The 22,258-nt window shown below is 39.8% G+C and overlaps 1 protein-coding gene across 1 annotated transcript in view; it reads left to right on the forward strand.

The window, feature by feature from the left end:
- Nucleotides 1-22,258, forward strand: part of flna (filamin A, alpha (actin binding protein 280)) — a 77,411-nt gene that overhangs the window by 41,308 nt on the left and 13,845 nt on the right. Inside the window, 24 exon segments of the mRNA XM_051949547.1 lie at nucleotides 3,272-3,409; nucleotides 5,063-5,189; nucleotides 5,276-5,412; nucleotides 6,596-6,792; nucleotides 7,878-7,991; nucleotides 8,076-8,219; nucleotides 8,311-8,434; nucleotides 9,140-9,300; nucleotides 9,406-9,496; nucleotides 10,209-10,378; nucleotides 11,259-11,376; nucleotides 11,854-11,966; nucleotides 13,118-13,267; nucleotides 13,355-13,673; nucleotides 15,138-15,311; nucleotides 15,396-15,558; nucleotides 15,650-15,810; nucleotides 15,992-16,159; nucleotides 16,262-16,385; nucleotides 17,736-17,892; nucleotides 17,983-18,172; nucleotides 19,885-19,908; nucleotides 20,421-20,668; nucleotides 21,659-21,733. Of these exon segments, the coding sequence (XP_051805507.1) occupies nucleotides 3,272-3,409; nucleotides 5,063-5,189; nucleotides 5,276-5,412; nucleotides 6,596-6,792; nucleotides 7,878-7,991; nucleotides 8,076-8,219; nucleotides 8,311-8,434; nucleotides 9,140-9,300; nucleotides 9,406-9,496; nucleotides 10,209-10,378; nucleotides 11,259-11,376; nucleotides 11,854-11,966; nucleotides 13,118-13,267; nucleotides 13,355-13,673; nucleotides 15,138-15,311; nucleotides 15,396-15,558; nucleotides 15,650-15,810; nucleotides 15,992-16,159; nucleotides 16,262-16,385; nucleotides 17,736-17,892; nucleotides 17,983-18,172; nucleotides 19,885-19,908; nucleotides 20,421-20,668; nucleotides 21,659-21,733 (3,587 nt within the window).

Raw genomic sequence — 22,258 nt, forward strand, 5'->3', positions numbered from 1 at the left:
TGTCGAAAACAACTGACTCTTTATCATTGGTTTTCCCTTCACTTCTCTGTCATTTAGTTGCTTCCCTTTCATTTATGGATTAATACGAATAAGGAGGAAATGGAGTTAATACCAAAAGTTCTATTTAAAACCGCAAAAAGCAAAGAAACTGAACTGAGTGAATCCAGAAGAAACAAACAACAAACTTTGGTGAGAGACCACACAACATTAACTCCCTGAACTCCAAGCAGCACTTTCTGGGTGTTTTTCTTGCCCCTGTCACGTTATTACTGCTTAATTTAGGCTCTTTTTCACTGCATTATAAAGTCCTGCATATATACAAGAACAACACAAACATGACTAGAAGTAAAGAGAATTGATAAGGGTCTTTTGTAAAGTATGGCACGGTTTTAATGCTATAAATCATGAAAAAGAAAAGTGAACGTTGAATTCTTCGGTTAATTATTTTACAAATAAATAAATCAACATGTACAACATTTTTCCAAATGACCACAGCTGTTACCAATATTTAGAAAAATGAATCGGAGACTCCACAGCTATAGATAATTTATTAACTAATATTTTTAATGTTACGCCTTGAAGCAGGACGTCTTGTGTAAATCCCCTGTACATGCTGCAATCTACCTCAAACTTTACATGTTTGATCAGAGTCCAGTCCTGATGAGTTTCATAGACCACTATACGGTCACGGAGATAGCGCCACCTGGTGGATGGACAGAAAGTGCTGCATAAATAGCCTGTACATGCTCCAATCTGCCTGAAACTTGGCCTGAGTGCTCAGAATCCAGCCCTCATTAAAACCATGGGCCTAAATACACTTTGTCGCAGCATTGCCTGGTGGACATGCTTGGGGTCGCCGACCAGCAAGGACGCGAGGACCCGTTCAACGCTGCTTGCAGCTTTAATTTTAGTTTGTTTCTATACTTGTCTCCTATCTGCTCTGTGAATCACAGCCTGCAGTTCAACCGAGAAGTTCCTGAATTTTTGTCATGTGACTGTTGGTCGTAGCTGAGTCACTAATAGGTTTCCAGTAGCCCCGAATAAGCGCAGGATTAAATATTTTTACTCAATGGGGTTATTGCAAATAGCTTTTTGATTAGTAAATTTTGAAACAAGGCATATAGAATAAAGAGATTTTGATGATTTGAGCTTAGATTTGAGTAATTTTGCCAATGAATCAGCATAAATCTTTTTACAGATGAAAAATTAGGCCAGTGTTTCTGTTTTAAAAGTTTCTGGCTCTGATTAATGGTGTCATTTTGACAGATTATTAAATAAAACATGCCTTTTTAACATGTCAGCAGGTTAGGGTGTAAAGGGTTAATTATTAAACATAATTTGTTTACAGATTTTGATGAAAATTAAGGACATAAGCCTTAGCCACAGCATAGATTGAGCCCTGGCCTTGTGGCCATGCGCTGTACATATCAGACTGCTTTACTTTCCATGTGTGTTTTTGTGGAATTGCACGTCTTCACTAGTGACTAATTTCCCGTCTGCAGATGCACTTTGTTTGTGTGTGTTGTGTGTTTTTATGTGTGTGAGCTGCCTGTAAAGATCTAAACTCAAAATGACTCAAACATCCGCGGTTCTTAGTCTCCTTTTTAGGAGTTTTCAACACGTTCATGAGGAAATTCTCCGCTAAGAAAGTCACAAACGCACATTATCCTCCCATTTAGGTGGAAGAGTCCACCATTAGGCTTTGTTATCTGTTTGAACAGGAAACTGGACTCATTTCTTCTGGCTCACTGGTGGTCATAAGTTTTGACAAGAACTCTGTTTACTAGGAGCTGATCTTCATGTCATACTTTAGCTATAGCTGGTTGAATAATGATTAATGTATTTTAGAGATTACAATAACAGATTTGGAAGGATTGCAATCAGATTTGACCTCAGAGATATCATGGCATGCCATTTATTTATTAGGTATTGATGATCAGAAATCACGATAACATAGAATACGTCCATTTAATATAAATGTACAAATAAAACAAAGTGACCTTGTGCTGAGTGCAGGCGTGTGTTATTCATGTGTACGTTATGTACGGATTCCGAATCACATGACCTAAATATGTAGCAGGCGACGTTTTAGTGTTTTGCTCAGTCTCAAAACAAAGATAACTTGTAAATTATTAAATATCCTCTTTCTGATAGATTAATGTCATTAATAGAAAGGTTTCTTTATTTTTAATGCTTTTGTGGTTGTAGGAGTTCAGCAAAGACTTAGACTCAAATTTTAATTATCATTCTATCCACATGACATTCGAACAATGCAGTTTTAACAGGTCTCTGTTGATAGCGTGAGATTTAAAATATATATATATATATATATATATATATATATATATATATGTATGTGTGTGTGTGTGTATACTCTACCATTCAAAACTTTGGTGTCACTTAGAAATGTCCTTATTTTTGAAAGAAAAGCATTTTTTTCAGTGAAGATAAGATTAAATGAATTATAAATACATTCTAGACATTGATAATGTGGTAAATGACTATTCTAGCTGGAAACAGCTGATTTTTAATGGAATATCTCCATAGGGGTACAGAGGAACATTTGCAGCAACCATCACTCCTGTGTTCTAATGCTACATTGTGTTAGCTAGTGGTGTTGAAAGGCTAATTGATGATTAGAAAACCCTTGTGCAGTTATGTTAGCACATGAATAAAAGTGTGAGTTTTCACGGAAAAACATGAGATTGTCTGGGTGACCCCAGACTTTTGAACAGTAGTGTGTATATGTAAGGAAATAAAACTAATTTAGAATGAAGTTAAGCAGGAAACTAAGGTAGACATAAAGCTAGGTGCTAAGCTAAGGAGCAGCTGGGCCAAATATCAAAATAGATTTTAACATAACAAAATATAAAACCACTAGTTTCTGTTCCTGCAGGACGTTCAACTCTGAATGAGGAGATATGACGGATACTGATAGGGGTAATGGCTTCCTGTCTTTGCTATAAATTCACTCTGCTGGATCAGATATGCAGATGTGAGGCTCTGTAGGGGTACATGAGCAACGAGGAAGGAGAAAGTCGACGGTTAAATAAAAAAAAATTCCAGAAAGCTTCCCAGCGGCCCCCCGAGCGATCTGGATGTAATATTTGGATGGAAATTGTTTCGGTGTCACATCATTCACCCCGCACCTCATTCCTCTTCTCCCCACTGAAACCACCGCTCGGCTTGCATGTGGTCATAGCGTTGGAATCACAACGTTCGGTTTGCTGCTTCTCCCTCTCTGACTCTGTCGTTGTTTCTCCGTCCACAGCGTGCAACCCCAGCCTCTGCAGAGCGAAGGGTCGCGGTCTGCAGCCGAAGGGCCTGAGGGTGAAGGAGACCGCAGACTTCAAGGTTTACACCAAAGGAGCCGGCACCGGAGAGCTCAAAGTCTCCATCAAGGGCCCCAGTGAGTTCCTCTATGAACAACTGTTTGGATTTTAACGCCACTCGAGGCGAAGACTATGAACCCATTTAATGAATATGTTAGTCAAAGTCAAATTTATTTATAAGAGTTGAACCACAGCACTGTACAACTAGAATAGCAGGCCATAAAACACAATAAACCGCAGCGACCGGAGGACAAATCTAAACATAAGGCAGTAAAATAATAAGATTGAAAACATACAACACAATGAGAGATGGAGTCAGGATGTCGAGCTGCTTGAATCGAATGCCAGTGAGAGGTTTCAGTCTTCAGCAGCGACTCTAAACAGTTCATGAAAAAGTCAAGTTTTCAGAGACTAAGCAGCTACTGCGAAAGATCGATCCTCTGTTATTTTTATGTCAGGATCTCAGAACATCCAGCAGCATCTTCAGTAGGAGTTCTGTTGAATAAAGCGGCTCCAACCCATTTAAAACCTGAAAAACAAAAGCAGCATTTTAAATCATTACATTTTTAGACAATTTCTGTTCGACTGTCTTTGATTTTCCTGACATTTTACAGCATAAATTAGGGATATTTATGAAAATGTTTGTGAAGTTTTATTTTTTTAATTGCCCGTCAGGCTGCTTTCAGCACCTTTTTAGCGCATTGAACTTTAAAGCTGTTCAAACAGCAATATTTCAGACACTATTAAAGATAAAAGCTGAAAATGTTTAGTTATTTCTCATTATGTCACTGATTAAGAATCTGTAATGGTCAAATAATCTGTTTATGGGTGAGCTGAAATATAACAAAACATTTAAACACCATGGAAAGTCACAACTGTGAGGACATGTGAACAAAAAACTCATAATTCAGATATTTTTGGAACCATATGTAGCTGCTTGTCACAATAGTGCAAAACATATAGAATACTTCATGATATGTAATATTTTGTCACAAAAATGGGGGGAAAAAAGCTATTTTATTTGCACTTTCATAACTGATTTAACAGCTGTGACAAGTTGCAGCACAACAAAATATATTGCTAAATAGTCATTCCCAGTAGATTACAGTTTGGTTCTCCAAATATAACTTTTAAAAAATTTATATGGGCATACTTTTTATCTTTTGGACCCCACTTTGTATGCGTAGACATTGTTTTTGTGCTTTTTTGTTGTTGTTTTTTTTTAGGGGATTTAACATGTAAGTTTGTGTAATTTCTTTGTGAATTATTTTGGTGATGGCACAGTAGTGTATAGTCATGGTCAGGCTTTTCTTGTTAAACAATATCTCTGAAAGTTCAAATATCTGTAGCTTAAGTTTTTAAGTAAATAAAGTTTCAAGCAACTCAGAGATGGTCAGGCAGACATAAAAGTAATTACACCAGACAGATGTTCATCCAGACATATTCCAGCTGTTTCTGTCTGAAATCAGGACACCTCTCCATTTTTTTTTCTCATCCACACATGAAGCACTCATAAGAATTCTTAGATTTGTCACATAAATGCCTTTTTTATGTTCATTTGGCTTAAGGGTGTGCACTTGTTTTATGGCAGATACAATTCTGCTTCACAAAAAGGATATTGTTGTTTAGAGGTCGCTGCTGCAAGTAAAAAAAAAAAAAAAAAAAAAAAAGTAAAATCTGTCAATGTAGGTTTCAAAACAAGTAATCCTGATGTGTTTGCCTGCTTACAGAGGGTCTGGAGGAGCCATGCAAAAGGAAAGACCTTGGAGATGGTGTGTATGGATTCGAGTATTACCCCACCACACCTGGGACATACAGCATCACCATCACCTGGGGAGGACAGCACATCCCCCGCAGGTAACCACACGGACACACAGAAACAAATACGATCACTGAACTGCACCGATTCGTCATCGTCGCTGATCACCTTTTGTTCCGTTTAGTCCCATTGAGGTCAAGATCGGCGCTGAGGCCGGCCAGCAGAAGGTGAGGGCCTGGGGTCCGGGCCTGGAGGGAGGCGTCGTCGGCAAATCTGCTGACTTTGTGGTGGAGGCTGTTGGAGACAACGTCGGTACACTGGGTAAGAACACCAGAGTGACGCGAAAAAGTAAAAGAATCCTGAAAGTCTGTTGTTGGACGGTTTGTCCTCTGAATTCCAAGCAGTTCCTGGGCTTTTTATGGCAATTTAAAGAAACAGCACAACCATGAGTAGAAGTAGAGGGAGCGCACTAATGTATTTTGTGCTGTGGAACAAAACTATAAAAGTTAGAATGCCAAAAAAAAGTCAGAAATAAAAGCAATATATATTTTACAAAAATTAAGAAAACCTGGAATCGATATGTACAAAGTTTTTCCAAACGCCCACACATGTTGTTCAGTGGTAACAATAAAAATGGTGACTCTACATGCTATAGATATTTTACTTCCTCCATTCTTTGTTTTTGTACTTGGTCTGTGGAATCACAGCCTGCAGTTCAGCAGAGAAGTCCCAGAGTTTTTGTCATGTGGCTGTTCAATGCAGCTGAATCACTAATGTCTTCAGATGCACAAATGTGATCCGATTTTTCTTTTTTTTTAACATATAGAATCTAGTTACTGCAAATAATTTATTTTTGGCAAATTTTTAAATGAGACAGAACCACCAAAAATTGTGCAAGCGCAAAAATAATCTCTCAACTCATTACCAGCCATCAGAATAATACTTCACGTTATCTGATGCTGCCACACGTAAGGCAACAGACTTTGTAGTCGTCTTGTATTAGTAGTTAAAGCACTGTTGCTGCACTTAAATCACTTTCAGTAAAAAGGGAACCAGCCGGAGGGCAGAAATCTAGGACGGGCGTGAACATTTGCAGCTCCTTTTCTTGGCTGCCTGTAGAACCAGTCAGGTCTTTCTTTCTCTTGATTCCCAAAGGAACAAAACCAGCCATCCATTCAGAATTCCAGTTAGGAAAATCGGGATATCATGCTAAGAAAATAGGGATGCTGTTCCGAACACTGTGGGGTTGGAATGAATCAGCTTACACTGTGGAAAAGGACGCAAAGGGGATATATCTGTTTATTTTTTAATTTTTTTTATTTTAGTTGCTCGTACATGATGAGTTCAGGAACCATCTGAAAGTTGACGGATTTCTTTCTGTTTTGGAGTTTGTTGTTGTGGTAAATGGTGTAAGAAACATGTCTTTCAAACCTGCTCATGGAGTCACCTTCACTTACTCGCTGACAGCTCTTCTGAGATTGCCATGTGTGTTTTCCTTGTTCAGGTTTCTCTGTGGAAGGTCCATCGCAGGCCAAGATCGAATGTGACGACAAGGGCGATGGATCCTGTGACGTGCGCTACTGGCCCACCGAGTCCGGAGAGTATGCTGTCCATGTGCTCTGCAACAACGAGGACATCCAGCACTCACCCTTCATGGCTGAGATTGTCAACCCTCCAGGGAAAGACTTCTACCCCGACAAGGTCAGCACACACCCAGGGACACAAAAGTTTACAGCCACCTGTAAAGACCATGTATACCACGGCAGTGTCTAGAGACTCCAAGTCTTAATTTTCTATGAGGTGACGTGTCTGTCACAAAAAATCAATAATGCATTTAGATTCCCTTTACAGATTTGTCATTAGTCTGTCAGAAATACACAAGGCAATGCTAATATTTAGTTCTGTATGGCCTTTTTGTTTTCCATCCACAAGTTTCTGGTTATGCCTTTGACCACTTCTCTTGATAGAATTGGTGTAAGTTTGTTGTTTTTCTGACTCAGACTTGTTTCATCATCAGTCCACGTATTCTTGATGGGTTGAAGCCAGGACTGGGGAGACCAGTCTAAAACCTTCATTCTTGCCTAAATTAGTAATTTCTTTACCACGTCTGATGTGTGTTTGGGGTCTGTGTCTTGTCGAAACATCCAACTCCGACATAGTTCCACATAGCATAATACTGCCACCGCCGTGCCTGATTGTAGGTTTGGTGTTCTTGGAGGTAAATTGGACTTAAATGGCTCAATTTTTGTTTTGTCTGACCACAGAACTTTCCTCCAGAGGGCCTTTTCTTTGTACATATGAACAGCAAACTGTCTGTCTGAGTCTGAGTGGATCAAATGGGCCCTATTTAAATTGGCTCAGAAGAATCAGCAGCTATAGTCAATCATAATCACTCACAAAAAGTTAAGAGGGCACACCACAAAGAGAATTTAATTAACATAGTTTTCTGAACTGATAATTCAAGTATGTATATTTAGAACCCAGCAGATTTCGTCATGTTACCAGATGACCTATAAATGACCTATAAAAAATCAGTGCCACAAACAAAATGTACAACTTTTTTTTTTTGTTTGTTTGTTTTTCTGGGGGGGGGGTGAGTGACATAGATGCATGTGTGTTTTAGTGATTGTGTCATACATAAATTAAGAGTTACAGGAGTCCCTGTAAATTCCACACTGATATGATATACATGGTTATTAAACATGTATGAAAACTCCTGTTTATGATTTTGTGTGTGAAGCTGCAAAAAGTATTTGTTTCAATGTCCTTGAACGTGTTTCTTCCAGGTCAAGGCTTATGGTCCTGGCCTTCAGAGCAGTGGATTGGCTGTTGGAAAACCCACAGAGTTCACAGTTGATGCCAAGCAAGGAGGAAAAGCTCCTCTGAAGATTGTAGCTCAGGTACTGCAGGACTGACCAGAAATCTACTGCATGTGTGCATGGTGGATTTGTTCTGACTTTGATGTATTGTTCTTTCCTGTGCAGGATGGTGAAGGCACTCCTTTGGATGTCCAGGTTAAGGACAATGGCAACGGCACATACACCTGTACTTACACCCCACGTAAACCTGTGAAACACACCGTCATGGTCTCCTGGGGAGGAGTCAACATCCCCGACAGTCCTTTCAGGGTGATTACACACAAACACACACTCATGTAGGCGGCGTTTGCTTCTTCTCATCAGAGAAAAGTCTCTTCAATCGCTGTGTTTTTGACCACAGATGAATATCGGGGCAGGTTGTCACCCAAACAAGGTGAAGGTGTCTGGACCTGGAGTGGCAAAGACCGGCCTCAAGGCCTTTGAGCCGACGTACTTCACTGTCGACTGTGCAGAGGCTGGTCAAGGTACATAACGCATAATAAACCACACAATACAACACTTGGCAGCTTTAACAAGAGATCTGTAAAGTATTTTTAGCCTTTTAATTCAAAACCCACCGTCAGGTTTAAAAAAAAAACATGTATTTTTTTTTTAAAAATCGCCAAAATGTATCTTCAGTATCAAAGTAATCTAGTGACAGTCGTCTGTACATCTGTGCATTAGTAATATTTTGTATATTTCAAACCTCTGTTCGTTTTCAATTTTTGTATATTTGCAAGAATCTGTGCAACTTCAGCATTTTTTATTATGAACAAATATGTGCAATATTACTATATTACTATCAGTGTTTCTACTCAGAATAGTGTGTGATATTATTTCCATGTTCAGAGGAATTTGAACAATCTGAACTAGAACTTTTTATATATTTTTTGTTCATTTTTATATTTTTGCTGATATTGTTTAAATATTTTCACCATTCCTTTTGCTGCTGTAGCAGTTTATACGTCCCCACTGTTGAATTGATACAAACTTATTGCATCATATCCGTTGGTTTATGGCAAACAAGAAATTGAAATTGCTTGACTTAAAATACAGACTGGACTGAAATTCCAGGAGCACCAGGTTCACTAAAAAAGCACCACCTCCTGTGTGAACTGGGTTTGCAAAATGAGCAACTTTTGTAGCTGAATTGTAATTGTGCTATAATGGCCACTGTGTTCTGTCCTCAGGGGACATCAGCATTGGAATCAAGTGTGCCCCCGGGGTGGTTGGACCCGCAGAGGCCGACATCGACTTTGACATTATCAGGAACGACAACGACACCTTCACCGTCAAGTACACTCCTCCTGGAGCCGGCAGCTACACCATCATGGTGCTGTTTGCTGACCAGGTGAGTCCGAGTTGTTTACTGTTCGTATCATGAGCGAGGGCCAAATGTGACTGAGGCTGAGGTTTATTCAGTTTGTTAATGTGTGTTTCTGTGTTTGCTGTTTAGGCCATTCCAATGACACCCATCAGGATTAAAGTGGATCCTTCTCATGACGCCAGCAAAGTCAAGGCAGAGGGACCAGGACTGAGCCGCAGTGGTAAGATTCTTCTTCTTCTGTTTATTTTTCTTCTTCTTCTTTACCTTCTTTTTCTTCTTCTCTTTACCTTCTTTTTCTTCTTCTCTTTCTCTTGTTCTTCTTCTTCTCCAACTCCTCCTTCTCCTTTTCTTCGTTTTCTTCTCCTTTTTCATCTTCTCCTTCGTTGTCTTCATCTTCTTATTCTCCTTCTTTTCTCCTGCTTCTTCTCCTTGTTCTTCTCCTTCTGCTCCTTCTTGTCATTTCTTTTGCATCTCCTTTTTCATCTTCTCCTTCTTCTCCTTCTTCCTCTGCTCCTGCTTCATCTTCTTTCTTTTCTTCTCCTTTTTCATCTTCATCTTCTCCTCCTTCTTCGTCTTCTCCTCCTCCTCCTTTCTTCTTTTTCTCCGTCTTCTCCTCCTCCTTCTCCTTTTTCTTCATTTTGTTCTCCCTTTTCTTCTTCTTTCAGCAAATTTTTGGATAAAATGCTGGAAGTTGAGAAATAGAAATTAATGAAAATGTTAACTATCGTCTTCTCCTCCTCCTTTTTCTTCATCTTCTCCTACTTCTCCTTTTCTTCTTCTCCTTCTTTTTCTTTTTTCTTCTCCTTTATCTTCTTCTTTCAACAAAAGCTTTTATAAAATGCTGGAATTTGATAAATAGAAATTAATGAAAATCTTAACTTTTCATCCAGACAGACTCAAATGAACCCTTTTTAATCCTCTTTCTCTCTCAGGAGTAGAATTAAACAAACCCACTCACTTCACCGTGAGCACTAAAGGAGCCGGAAAGGCAAACCTGGACTGCAACTTCAGCGGCCCGACCAAAGCAGAGGCTGTCAAGGACTTTGAAATCATCAACAACCACGACAACACACACACTGTAAAATACACACCTGTGCAGCAGGTAATCAAACATCTGGACTCACATTTTCATATGAACCCTCTGAGTGTTACAGCGGCATCCCTATGTCTGTCTACTCTCATATTTAAGGACTAGTTGGACATTTTAAGAAAAGCGCTAATAGCAGTCTCTTTCTTTGTGTTGCTTATGTACGTGCAACCACTAATTCAGATGTAAAATCCCTGAATTTTTGTCACGTGAATGTTGGTCGCAGCTGCGTCATTAAGACCTGCACAGTTGCATTGAGGAACACAGAATTTTTTGGTTTTCACAGAATCTATGTATCGCAAATTCTTTGTTTTTGGCACCTTTTTACATGACTTAATTCATCTTCATTTATACAGTGGCAATTTGCAGATTGTCATCTCATAGCACTTTATATAGTAAAATAAAGGCTTTGTAAATTTTCAACCCAATAAATACAACGTTTTGTTAAAAATTAGACAAGTAGAAATTGGTGATATTTGTGTTTGTGTAAGGATTTTAAGCTCAAGTTTGTTTAAGTTTTCTAATGATATGGCACATCACTGATGAGTAGTTTAAGGACCATCGGGTAGTTTAAATATCTGATGTTTTTTAGAAGTATTTGCTGTAATACATTATGTATTTTTTGTGTTTTATTTTTTTTTTAAAAATTAATTAAATGCTTCTCTAACTTGGATGAACTTGCTTCAGTTGGACATACTTTTTGGTAGCCATGAATAAAAAAGTGATCTAGTTTATGACGTATGCAAACTGCATAATCTTTTGGAAAAGATTTTATTCACTTAGAAACAGGCCAGATTTACCATCTGACCTAAGCTGATTCTGATACAAGTCAAACAAGCTTTGCTGTGTCCATCCTGTCCTACATAATGATTTGTCTGCTGTCCTTCTGCACCAGGGTCCTCTTGGAGTTGCTGTAACCTACGGTGGTGATCAGATACCCAAGAGCCCCTTCAACATCGCTGTGGCACCCACACTGGACCTCAGCAAGGTCAACGTCACCGGCCTGGGAGACAGTAAGTAGCCACCAGTTTTGTTCCACAGCACTTTGTCTACCATCGTGCTGCATGAAGCGTCATGAAGTGAATGAGATTCAGAGTGTGAATATTAGCTGCTATAATAGTATTTTTGAAATACCGAGTCAAAACTAGGAGTTAGTGAGTCGTCATTTTATCATCATGTCTCATAATTCAAATGTCAGATTTTTGATTTAATAATTAAAAGAATAACACTATAGTACTGTTCAAAAGGTTAGGGTCACTTAGAAATGTCTATTTTTTTCAGTGAAAGTAACATTAAATGAATCAGAAACAGTCTTGACATTGTTAATGTGGTAAATGACTACTCTAGCTGATTTTTAATGGAATATCTCCACAGCCATCATAAACCACATGGCAGCCTTATAGTGGAATATGTGGACATTTTAAAACCAGATCGGGAGTGTCTGTGTGTTTTCAGATCGACATCAATGTGTTTACTCTGTGTCCACGTAGAAATGACTGTAGGCAAAGACCAGGAGGTGACCATCAAGTCGAAGGGTGCTGGAGGTCAAGGCAAGGTCGCCGCCAAGGTGACCGGACCATCAGGGAAGCCTGTGGCCAGCAAGGTATGATATGTACCTTCATAAGGAAAAAATGTTTAGATGCTTCATGTTAAAGCCACATTTATCTCTGAATTGTAATAAGTTTCTTTATTTATTCCTGCCACATTGTTCTTCATTGTGGACTCATTTTTCACTGCAGTATAAAGTCCTACACCTCTATGAAAACAACAAAACCATGACTAGAAGTCAAGCGAACTGAGAAATGTATTTTTTGCAGCATAGCAGAGTTATAATGCCCCGAATCATTAAAAAAAACAAATGAAATTAACTTTCTTTACATATTTATTCTGCAAAAACATAAAAACACAGCTGTTACCAACACTGGAGAAATGACGTCTCTACATACTGTAGATATTTTCCTACTTGCATTTTTATCTAGTTTTTATTCCTGTTCTTTATCTTCTCTGTGTAAACACTACCAGCGGTCCAGCTGAAAAGCTCCTGAACTTTTGAATCATCTAAGTTACTACAGTAACAGCTTCAGAGTTGCTTCAGGGAGTGCAGATTTTTTCTTTTGACTGAATGTAGTTAGTCTTCAATATTTAAAATGTGACATGTAGAACTTAACTAGAAAAGCATTCAAAGTGTAATACTCTGCCGAAGCTGCTCAGTCAAATGTATCATTTCCGACAGCTGAAATCTCTAACAAATCTGTGGATCCAGACTAAAAGCTCCATCACTGCCAAAATCTAATCAGTTGGTTTTTGTCATTTCTGACCTTCTCTGAAACGTTCCTCCAAATCTGTTCATCTGTTGTTGAACAGTGTTGCTAACAGACAAACGAACAGACAAACAACTGCAATCATCACATAACTCCGTCGAGGCTTCACATCCTTGACCGAGTAAAAAGCGAAATATCGTGATTTTAAGCTCGCATTTGGTTACATTTCCCTGTCCAATCGGCACATCACAGATGAGTAGTTCAAGGACTGTCAGAAAGTTGGAATTCTGATGTTTTTTTCAGGTTTTTGCAGTTTTATATTAAGCCATTTTGATATATATTTTTAGAGATAAAATATCTTTCAAACCTGCTGGTGGGTTTGAGGTTCATGAGGTTAAGTTGTAAATTTTGAGCAAAATCTCGCATCTCTTGACATATTCTGCTGGTAGTAAATGAGGTGTTTTTTAATTGGTAAAATCCTGTTCTGTTCCAGGTTGAACCAGGTCTAAGTCCAGAAACCAGCCAGGTGAAGTTCATTCCCCGGGAGGCCGGACCGTACCAGGTAGAGCTGACCTACGATGGAGTGCCGATCCCTGGATCTCCTTATACCCCCACTGCTTACCCTGCCACAGACCCCTCCAAGGTTGGCTGCAGTCACCGACGGTATTCTCACACATCTAAGGAAATAGAGATCACTTTGTTTGAACCATTATCTCGCCTGTCCTCTCAGGTGCGCTGCTCAGGCCCAGGTTTGGAGCGTGCCAAGGTCGGGGAGACGGGAGAGTTCATCGTGGACTGCAGCAACGCCGGCCCGGCCGAGCTCACCATCGAGATCATCTCCGACAGCGGCACCGAGGCCGAGGTTCACATCCAGGACAACGGGGACGGGACCTACACCATCACCTACATCCCCCTGTACCCCGGCTCCTACACCCTCACCATCCGTTACGGTGGCCAGGATGTGCCAAACTTCCCCGCTCGGCTCAATGTGGAGCCTGCAGTCGACGCCAGCGGAGTCCTTGTGTTTGGACCCGGAGTGGAGGGCACAGGTAAAATCACCTGCTACAGGACAGCGAGAGAGTTTAAATGTGTTTTTTAGGTCATGTATTTATTGTATAGTTCTATCATGTATATATTTAATTATTAGATTATATTTGTTTTTTCACTGTTCTGAGGCAAAAAAAAATGCATTTAATTTAGTATATCCTGCATAAATGCTCTAAATTCATTTAGGTTGTGGATTAAACTTGTTTGTATTCCATGTGATATTTTCAGAAATGTTTCACTTATTCCTTCAGTTGGCATGAATCAGCAATTATGGTCATTATAGCCTTGCATATTGTGATTACGAGTCCACTGGTTTCATTTGCTGCATTATATGCCAGATCAGAAGCGATACAGACTTTATAAATCAGACCAGATGTGACTGATCCACACACAGTTTTAATTGAGATAGAAGTGTTTGTAACAACCTACAACGTAATTATGTTTAGCTAGCAGTGTAGTAAGTTATTACATCATTGGCTTAATTACATTTAAAATGGCCAAAATTATTACATTATTGGCTGTTGCTATGTTAGTGGTTGCTGCAGCGTGTCTGATATCACTGAGGCATGTTGTGTCTCAGAAAAGCACAAATGGCTGTCTGTGTAGCTATCGTTGTTGCCTCAGTTTTTTTTTATTTATTTATTTTAGTGTATCAAATTTAGATTGGCAGCAAAAACACAACAATATTCACATGGCAAAACAATTTGTACAAAGTCTGGCTTTCATTACTTTCATTCAAATTTAATGAATTGGGCATAGATTTAAGAAGTTGACATTTTGAATTAAGAGCAAGAAAATTAGGTGAAATCTGGCAAGAAAACGGGCAAGAGTGTGCCAAGGAGAAGCTTCTGGAAACTGGCCAAATGGATAATGGGTTTAAACAGAGGCTTTAAGGGGACAAGAGCTAAAACAGACTGTCTAGAAACCTAAAAATTATAAATGTGTGCATGTACACTACTGTTCAGAAGTTTGGGGTCACATAGAAATATCCTTATTTTTGAAAGAAAAGCTTTTTTTCTCAATGAAGATAACATATAATTAATCAGAAATCCAATCCAGACTTTGTTTATGTGTAAATGACTATTCTAGCTGGAAATGGCAGATTTTTAATGGAATATCTCCATAGGGGTACAGAGGAACATTTCCGGCAACCATCACTCCTGTGTTCTAATGCTACATTGTGTTAGCTAATGGTGTTGAAAGGCTCGTTGATGATTAGAAAACCCTTGTACAATAATGTTAGCACATGAATAAAAGTGTGTTTTCATGGAAAACATGACATTGTCTTGGTGACCCCAAACTTTTGAAGGGAAGTGTGTGTGATACCACCCTACATAGTTTAGTTAATGAGAAGAAACAAATACAAAAGTAAAAAAAAAATCTGACAAGTCTGAATCACTGTTCAAGCTTGTAAGTTTATACCAACCTTTTTTTTTTTTTTCTCGTCCCGTTACTGTGTTTTTTAGGCGTTTTCCGCGAGGCAACCACCGACTTCACCGTGGACGCTCGTGCACTCACTCAGTCCGGAGGCGACCACATCAAAACACTCATCAGCAACCCGTCCGGCAGCCGCACGGATGCCCTGATCACCGACCTCGGAGATGGAACCTACAGCGTCGAGTACACTCCCTACGAGGAGGGTGAGTTCAAACATCGTGGTGTGCACAGTAGACTTGTTGTTTGTTTCTCCAGCTTGAGTTTGAAGTTACCGGCATCCATTCCAGGTCCACACAACGTGGAGGTTTGCTATGACGGCTCTCCAGTGCCAAAGAGTCCTTTCCGTGTTGGCGTCACCGAAGGTTGCGATCCAGCTCGCGTCCGTGTGCACGGTCCTGGTCTGAAAGGCGGCATCACCAACAAGCCCAACAAGTTCACAGTGGAGACCAGGTACATGAGACAAAACAGGAAGGTGGAAAATGCAAATTTCAAAGAAGCGTTTCTGGTTGTATTTTTAATGTCCATCTTCTTTCCTGTGCAGAGGAGCTGGTACTGGTGGTCTTGGTCTAGCAATGGAAGGTCCATCAGAGGCCAAGATGTCCTGCACTGACAACAAGGATGGCAGCTGCAGTGTGGAGTACATCCCATATGAGCCCGGCACATACAACCTCAACATCACCTACGGACGACAGCCCATCGCAGGTACACCTCAGAAAATGACGTTTCATTTCTTTTCCTGAGCAGACATCAATAATGTGTTACCTGAGAGGAGAAATTAAGTTTTCCATTAGATACGTTTAAAAGTCTTCCCTGTCTCACATTGCTGCACTGCTCGAGCACTTTAGAATATATCTTTAACTTACGTCGTGTTTTGTGCGAGCAGGCAGTCCATTCCAAGTGCCAGTGAGCGACACGGTGGACAGCACCAAGGTGAAGTGTCAGGGTCCAGGCCTGAGCAACAACGTCAGAGCCAACATTCCTCAGGCATTCACAGTGGACGCCTCCAAAGCCGGAGTGGCCCCACTGCAGGTCCGCGTACAGGGGCCCAAAGGTAATGTTTCAGCATTTCTATCAATTATTGATTAACATTTGCACAAAACAATCTTTGGGAATAGTTGAAGTAATCATTGTCTTTCTGTTTCTATGTGTCTAGGTGTGGTGGAGCCTGTAGAGGTGGTGGATAACGGTGACCAGACCCATACTGTCAACTATGTTCCCACCAGAGAGGGACCATATTCCATTAACGTGTTGTATGCTGATGAGGAGATCCCACGAAGGTAAAAAGCACAGACTTGAGTACAGTCAACATTTTTCAACATCTGTATATAAATTTGCTAAATATGTGGCTACAAATGCAAAATATCATAAGTACACATTTAGTCAAAATTAAGTTAGAACTACTTTTTGACATATGTTTCACTAAACCGAACGGATATATGTGCTTTGTCTGTGGAGCTACTCCATTGTACACTACACAGCTAAAGTTATAAACAGACTGCTAATTACACAGTTAAACCTATAGAAACGCAGCTAACTATATAGCTTATGTTATGAGAAGACCAGCTAAACTTGGAGAAAGACTGCTAACTACACGGCTAAAGCCACAGAAACACAGCTAACTACACTGTTAAACTAAATAAACACAGCTAATGATACAGCTAAAGTGATAAATGGAAAACAAACTACACAACTTTAGTTATTAAAAAAATAGCTAATGGCATAGCTAGAGTTTTACAAACATGGCTAACTACACAGCTAAAGTCATAGAAACACAGCTAACTACATTACTAAACTCAACACAGCTGACACCACAGCTTAAGTTATACACAGGCTGCTTACTGCACTGCCAAACTTAAAGAGATGCACCTAACTACATAGCTTATATATGAAAAGACGGCAAAACTGAGAGAAAGAGAAGTAACTACACAGCAAAAGTTACAGAAACACAGCTAACACTAAAATGATAAAAATATACCTAACTACGCAGGTTTAGTTAATAAAAACAGTTAAATACATAGCTAACATTTTACAAAGAAGACTGTCTACACAGCTAAAGTCATAGAAACACCATTAACTACACAGCTAACGTTTTTAAAACATTGCTAACTAAACAGCTAAACTTATACAAATGCAGCTAGTACAACTCATGTGAAGCGCTATATCATGGGAGTGCTAGCTGTGGCTATCATTAGCTAAAGCTAATTTCAGTTATTGATTAATTATTGTTATATGGAAATGAAAAATATCCATTTTACTCTTTTAAATTTTATGCGATTTCATTTATATGTGAATTAATTTATAGTGTTTTTAGTGTCAAAATAGAAAGGTAGTGAAGCTAGAAAATTGTCAAAACATGGAAACTCTTGTTTCTTATGGGTCATGCACTGCAGCATAGTTTGGTCATTAATAGTGCAGATGTTTATGCAATAGAAAAGTGAACTAATGCGTTATTTAGCGATTTTTAGCTGATCATCTGTTATTCTCTTTGTGGTCTGATCTGAACACCTCAAACCCTTTTTTTCTCATCAATGCTTCCCTGCTTCTGTAATTATTAAACTCTGCCTTTGTAGAGCAATATCACACTTTAGTTCTATGCGTATGTTCAACCGATCTTTTCCCTCTGTCAGCCCATACAAGGTGAAGGTCCTCCCCACCCACGATGCCAGCAAAGTGCGTGCAAGTGGACCCGGCCTCAACACCACCGGAGTGCCCGCCTCGCTGCCCGTCGAGTTCACCATTGATGCCAAAGACGCCGGCGAGGGACTGCTGGCAGTGCAGATCACTGTGAGTGCTCCAAATATAGTGCACATAATAATAATATAGATGATTTAATTGTATTCAGGCATTTGTAACGCCATTCATCTTCTTTGATAGGACCCAGATGGGAAGCCTAAGAAGGCCAACATCCGTGACAACCATGACGGAACCTACCTGGTCTCTTATGTGCCGGACATGACCGGCCGTTACACCATCCTCATTAAGTACGGCGGGGATGAGATTCCCTACTCACCCTACCGTATCAGGGCCCTGCCCACCGGAGATGCCAGCAAATGCACAGTCACAGGTATGTACAGGCCGGTTAGACACTGGACACACATTTGTTTTAATTGAAATAAATGTACACACAAGATGTCGTAATGCATTTAGTTTTTTACCTTGAAGAAGTAGCAGTACCGTGATCTTTATTATCTTTATTAATTAGTTTGACTCAAAATCTGTTGAGCTGTTAGTCAGTTTCTCTTCTCTCTGTATATTCTAGTAATAATTATTAATAGACAGGAAATGCTACTGTTATACAATGCATTGAGAGAAAAGTCAGATTTTTAGCAACATTTTATCTCCCCACACTTCAGAATGTTGTTGGTTCCTGCTGTGATTGCAAGCAAGGTTCAGTGGTTCAAACTTTTAATGGAAAACACAAATGAGGATCTTGTTACTCCACAAATTAACTATAATTACAAGTTTTATCCCATTTTCAACCATTTATACAGTTTTAAAGGAGTAGTTTGACATATTAGGAAAAGCACCTCCTGCGGCTTAGAGATGGTTAACTTGGCTTTAGCATGGAGACTGGTAGCAACTCATTAAATTTTCCTGGAGAAAAATCTTAATTAGCTTTTTTTTCTAAGGCTGAACAATTTTGGGTTTTAGGATTTTCTGGTGGAAAATCTGTGGCTCTACATACTATAGATATATAAGTGATTCTGATGAAATGATAATATTTATTAGATGTAGTCATTTTTATGTCGTAGCGGGAAATCTCACATGCTTAGTTCATAGACAATGAAAAGTTGGAAATGCCACAGTTTAGTTTTATTTACACTACCGTTCAAAAGTTTGGGGTCACCCAGACAATTTCTTGTTCCATGAAAACTCACACTTTTATCCATGTGCTAACATAACTGCACAAGGGTTTTCTAATCATCAATGAGCCTTTCAACACCATTAGCTAACACAATGTAGCATTAGAACACAGGAGTGATGGTTGCTGGAAATGTTCCTCTGTACCCCTATGGAGATATTCAATTAAAAATCAGCCGTTTCCAGCTAGAATAGTCATTTACCACATTAACAATGTCTAGACTGCATTTCTGATTTATTTACTGTTATCTACATTGGAGGGAAAAAAAGCTTTTCTTTCAAAAATAAAACATTTTTAAGTGACCCTAAACTTTTGAATGGTGGTGTAGATTCTGGCTTTGGTAAGTGCTGTATCTTCTGTATTTACAAAACAAAAACAAATGTCTTTCTGGTACCAGTGAGCAGATTTAGACGCCTTTAGGAAGAGCCAAAATAGCTGTTACCCTGTTTCCACTTGCATTCTTCATGCTAAACTAAGACACAAGTGTAGCATCCATCTTTTTACCCAACACTCAACTGCAACGTTCTTATCTTCTGAAGTGTCAAACTATTCCTTTAACACAAACAGATTTATTCCCTTGAATCGGTTCTGAAAAGTATCAGTTTAGCCACTCAGGATTAGATTTCTCAGGACACCTGCTGCTCATATCTCATTATTTTTCCATGCATTGGTATGTTGTGTTCCTCACGCTGTGCTCCTCAGTTACACTTCCCCCTCCCTGCTGCACACACACAACACACACACCACCCTCCTCCCTGCTTCACGATCCACCATCACCGTTTGTTTTTCATCCAAATGTTTGGAGTTATTGCCACCCACCACCCCCACCCCCACCTGACTGTCTTTTATTTGTCACTTTTTTTTGTTCCTCGCTCTCCATCCCCTCCTCCGCTTCTCACCGTTCCTATTATCAGTCTCAATCGGCGGTCACGGTTTAGGTAAGACTTCCTGAACAAGTTCGTAATGTAGAGGAACTGCTCTTCTTTCTTTCCTGTCCGCATGGAGGATAGTGGCACCAGCTTTTCAACAGGATGTCCCGTTCTTTCCCTCTCTTTTTCTTCCTCTGTATTCCCCTCTCTTCTACACCCCCCCCCCCCCCCCCCCCCCCCCAAAAAAAAATAAAAAATCTCTTTTTCCGTTTCCTCTCTTTAGTAACTCTTTCTCCCTCTCACGATTTTTTTACCGGACAGACTAATGGACTAACAGAATAGGTAGGATGGCATGGTGGAATGGCACTTTGGCTAATCTAGCTTTCAGTTGTACGTGGAAACTGTATGATAATAATGTGTAACTCATGGGTAACGATGTACAGTAGATGGAAATAACATTACTAGATCTCATTTAACGTTAACCTGGTCTCATTGGTTGTGGAATGTGCATGCTGAATGCTGTGTGTTTGCATCTCTGTAGGAAACAATCATAACGTGTCTATATCGTGTCTTTTCTTCAGGCGCCGGTGTCGGTCCGACTATCCAGATCGGCGAACAGACGGTCATCACAGTGGACGCCAAGGCTGCAGGAAAAGGCAAGGTGACCTGCAGCGTGTGCACACCTGAGGGGGCGGAGCTCGACGTGGACGTGGTGGAAAACGAAGACGGCACATTCGACATCTTCTACACGGCGCCCCAGCCTGGCGAGTATGTGATCTGCGTCCGTTTTGGAGGGGAGCACATCCCCAACAGTCCCTTCCAGGTCACGGTGAGTGGATTTTTATACACACAGGATCAAGGATATTTATTGTCATTGTATTTCTACAGCAAAATTTTGTTCACACTTCTCTGCCTGTTTGTCATAGCAGTGACTGAGGCTGCAACTTCTCAGTTTTTCTCTTTTATTCATTCATCTTGTCTTACTACATTATCAGCAAGCAGTAAAAAAAAAAGCTTGTGTACTCAGCGAACCCACCCTGCATGACGTCCTAATGATGCAAAAGTTGCAATAATGCCCCCAAAGATATGCAAAAATTACACAAAAAAGTGCAAAAATGGCACTGAAAGATGCAAAAATAAGTTGAAAAAGATAATGCTTAGATAAAAAAAATGACCCAAAAGTTGCAATATTGACACTAACATGAAAAAAATGACACTAAAAGATGCAAAAATGCAAAATTCCCCCTAAATTGCAAAAATGACACTAAGAGAAGTGTGATTATTTTAAGCTTAAATTTGATAAGCTTATCGACAAAGCCAAAAGTCGCACAAGATTAAGGGTTATTGGAAAGCTGAAAAGTGGACAGTCCTTCCTCAATGATGGAATTTGTTAATTTTTTAAAACTGTTAAAAATATATAATCCGAATATTCAGATCTCAAAATGCATTTTTAGTTTTCCATATCAAGTCAAACTTGGAGTGCTCTGGAAAGTATCTAAGGCCTTTAATAAACATTTTACTTTTGAAGCACTTTTTCAAAATTTCTCAACAGTAATATCATCTTTCATGGATAGAGTAACAGCAGATAGATCCCTATTATTTGCTCTTGATGTTGACTCAGAATGAGTTCACTACTGGATATTGACCAGCAATTCTGTCACGAACCAAAGATCTTTGATGCTGTTTCTCCCTACAGAGGCCTGGTGATTGGCTCCTGATGATGCCAGACATTTTCTAAATCACTCTGACTACTGTTTTATTCCTCTCCGATCCCTCCATCCTTTCTACCCCCTTCCTCACCACCTCCCATCCCTCTCAGGCGCTGGAAGGAGCTCCGTCCGATCAGCTCATGCAGCAGAGCCAAATGCCCCAGTACTACGCTCAACAGCCCTGGGTACCTAAAACCTCAGTCTGCAGCCTCTCTCATCCTCCTCCTCCTTCTCATTCTCCTTATTCCTCTTCTCTAAATCATCATACATGACCTCCCTCCATCAGCCTACGTCAGTGTCTGCTGTCTCTCGTTACAGGTGTTTCATGTTTTAGGGTTCTTGTCTCTTATTTCACTCCGTCCCATGTCAAAAAAGAAGATTCCTTAAACACATGGACGGTGCAACAGAGCTGCACAATGTCAAAAAGTACAAGTCATTCTGACAGTTTATTTACCCAGCAACACATTAAATATTTAGTATTTTCTATAAATCATTGTGCAGGTTTCTGTTCACTGTTCCATGTCAAACTTGCTTAAGAGACAAAAGCAGCCATTTTGAGAATCGCCAATGTGGGCATGCCAGCAGCTCCACATTTTTCAAAATGGTCTACCATACCTGCTTCCCCATCCTCCCTGTGGTGTCATCATCATCATCATCTTGTTCTCTCTCGCAGTTTGTCGGTGCCATCATCCTGACAATGATCACCATTG

This window comes from Acanthochromis polyacanthus, chromosome 6 (genome assembly GCF_021347895.1).
Source record: "Acanthochromis polyacanthus isolate Apoly-LR-REF ecotype Palm Island chromosome 6, KAUST_Apoly_ChrSc, whole genome shotgun sequence".
NCBI classification, from domain to species: Eukaryota; Metazoa; Chordata; class Actinopteri; family Pomacentridae; genus Acanthochromis; species Acanthochromis polyacanthus.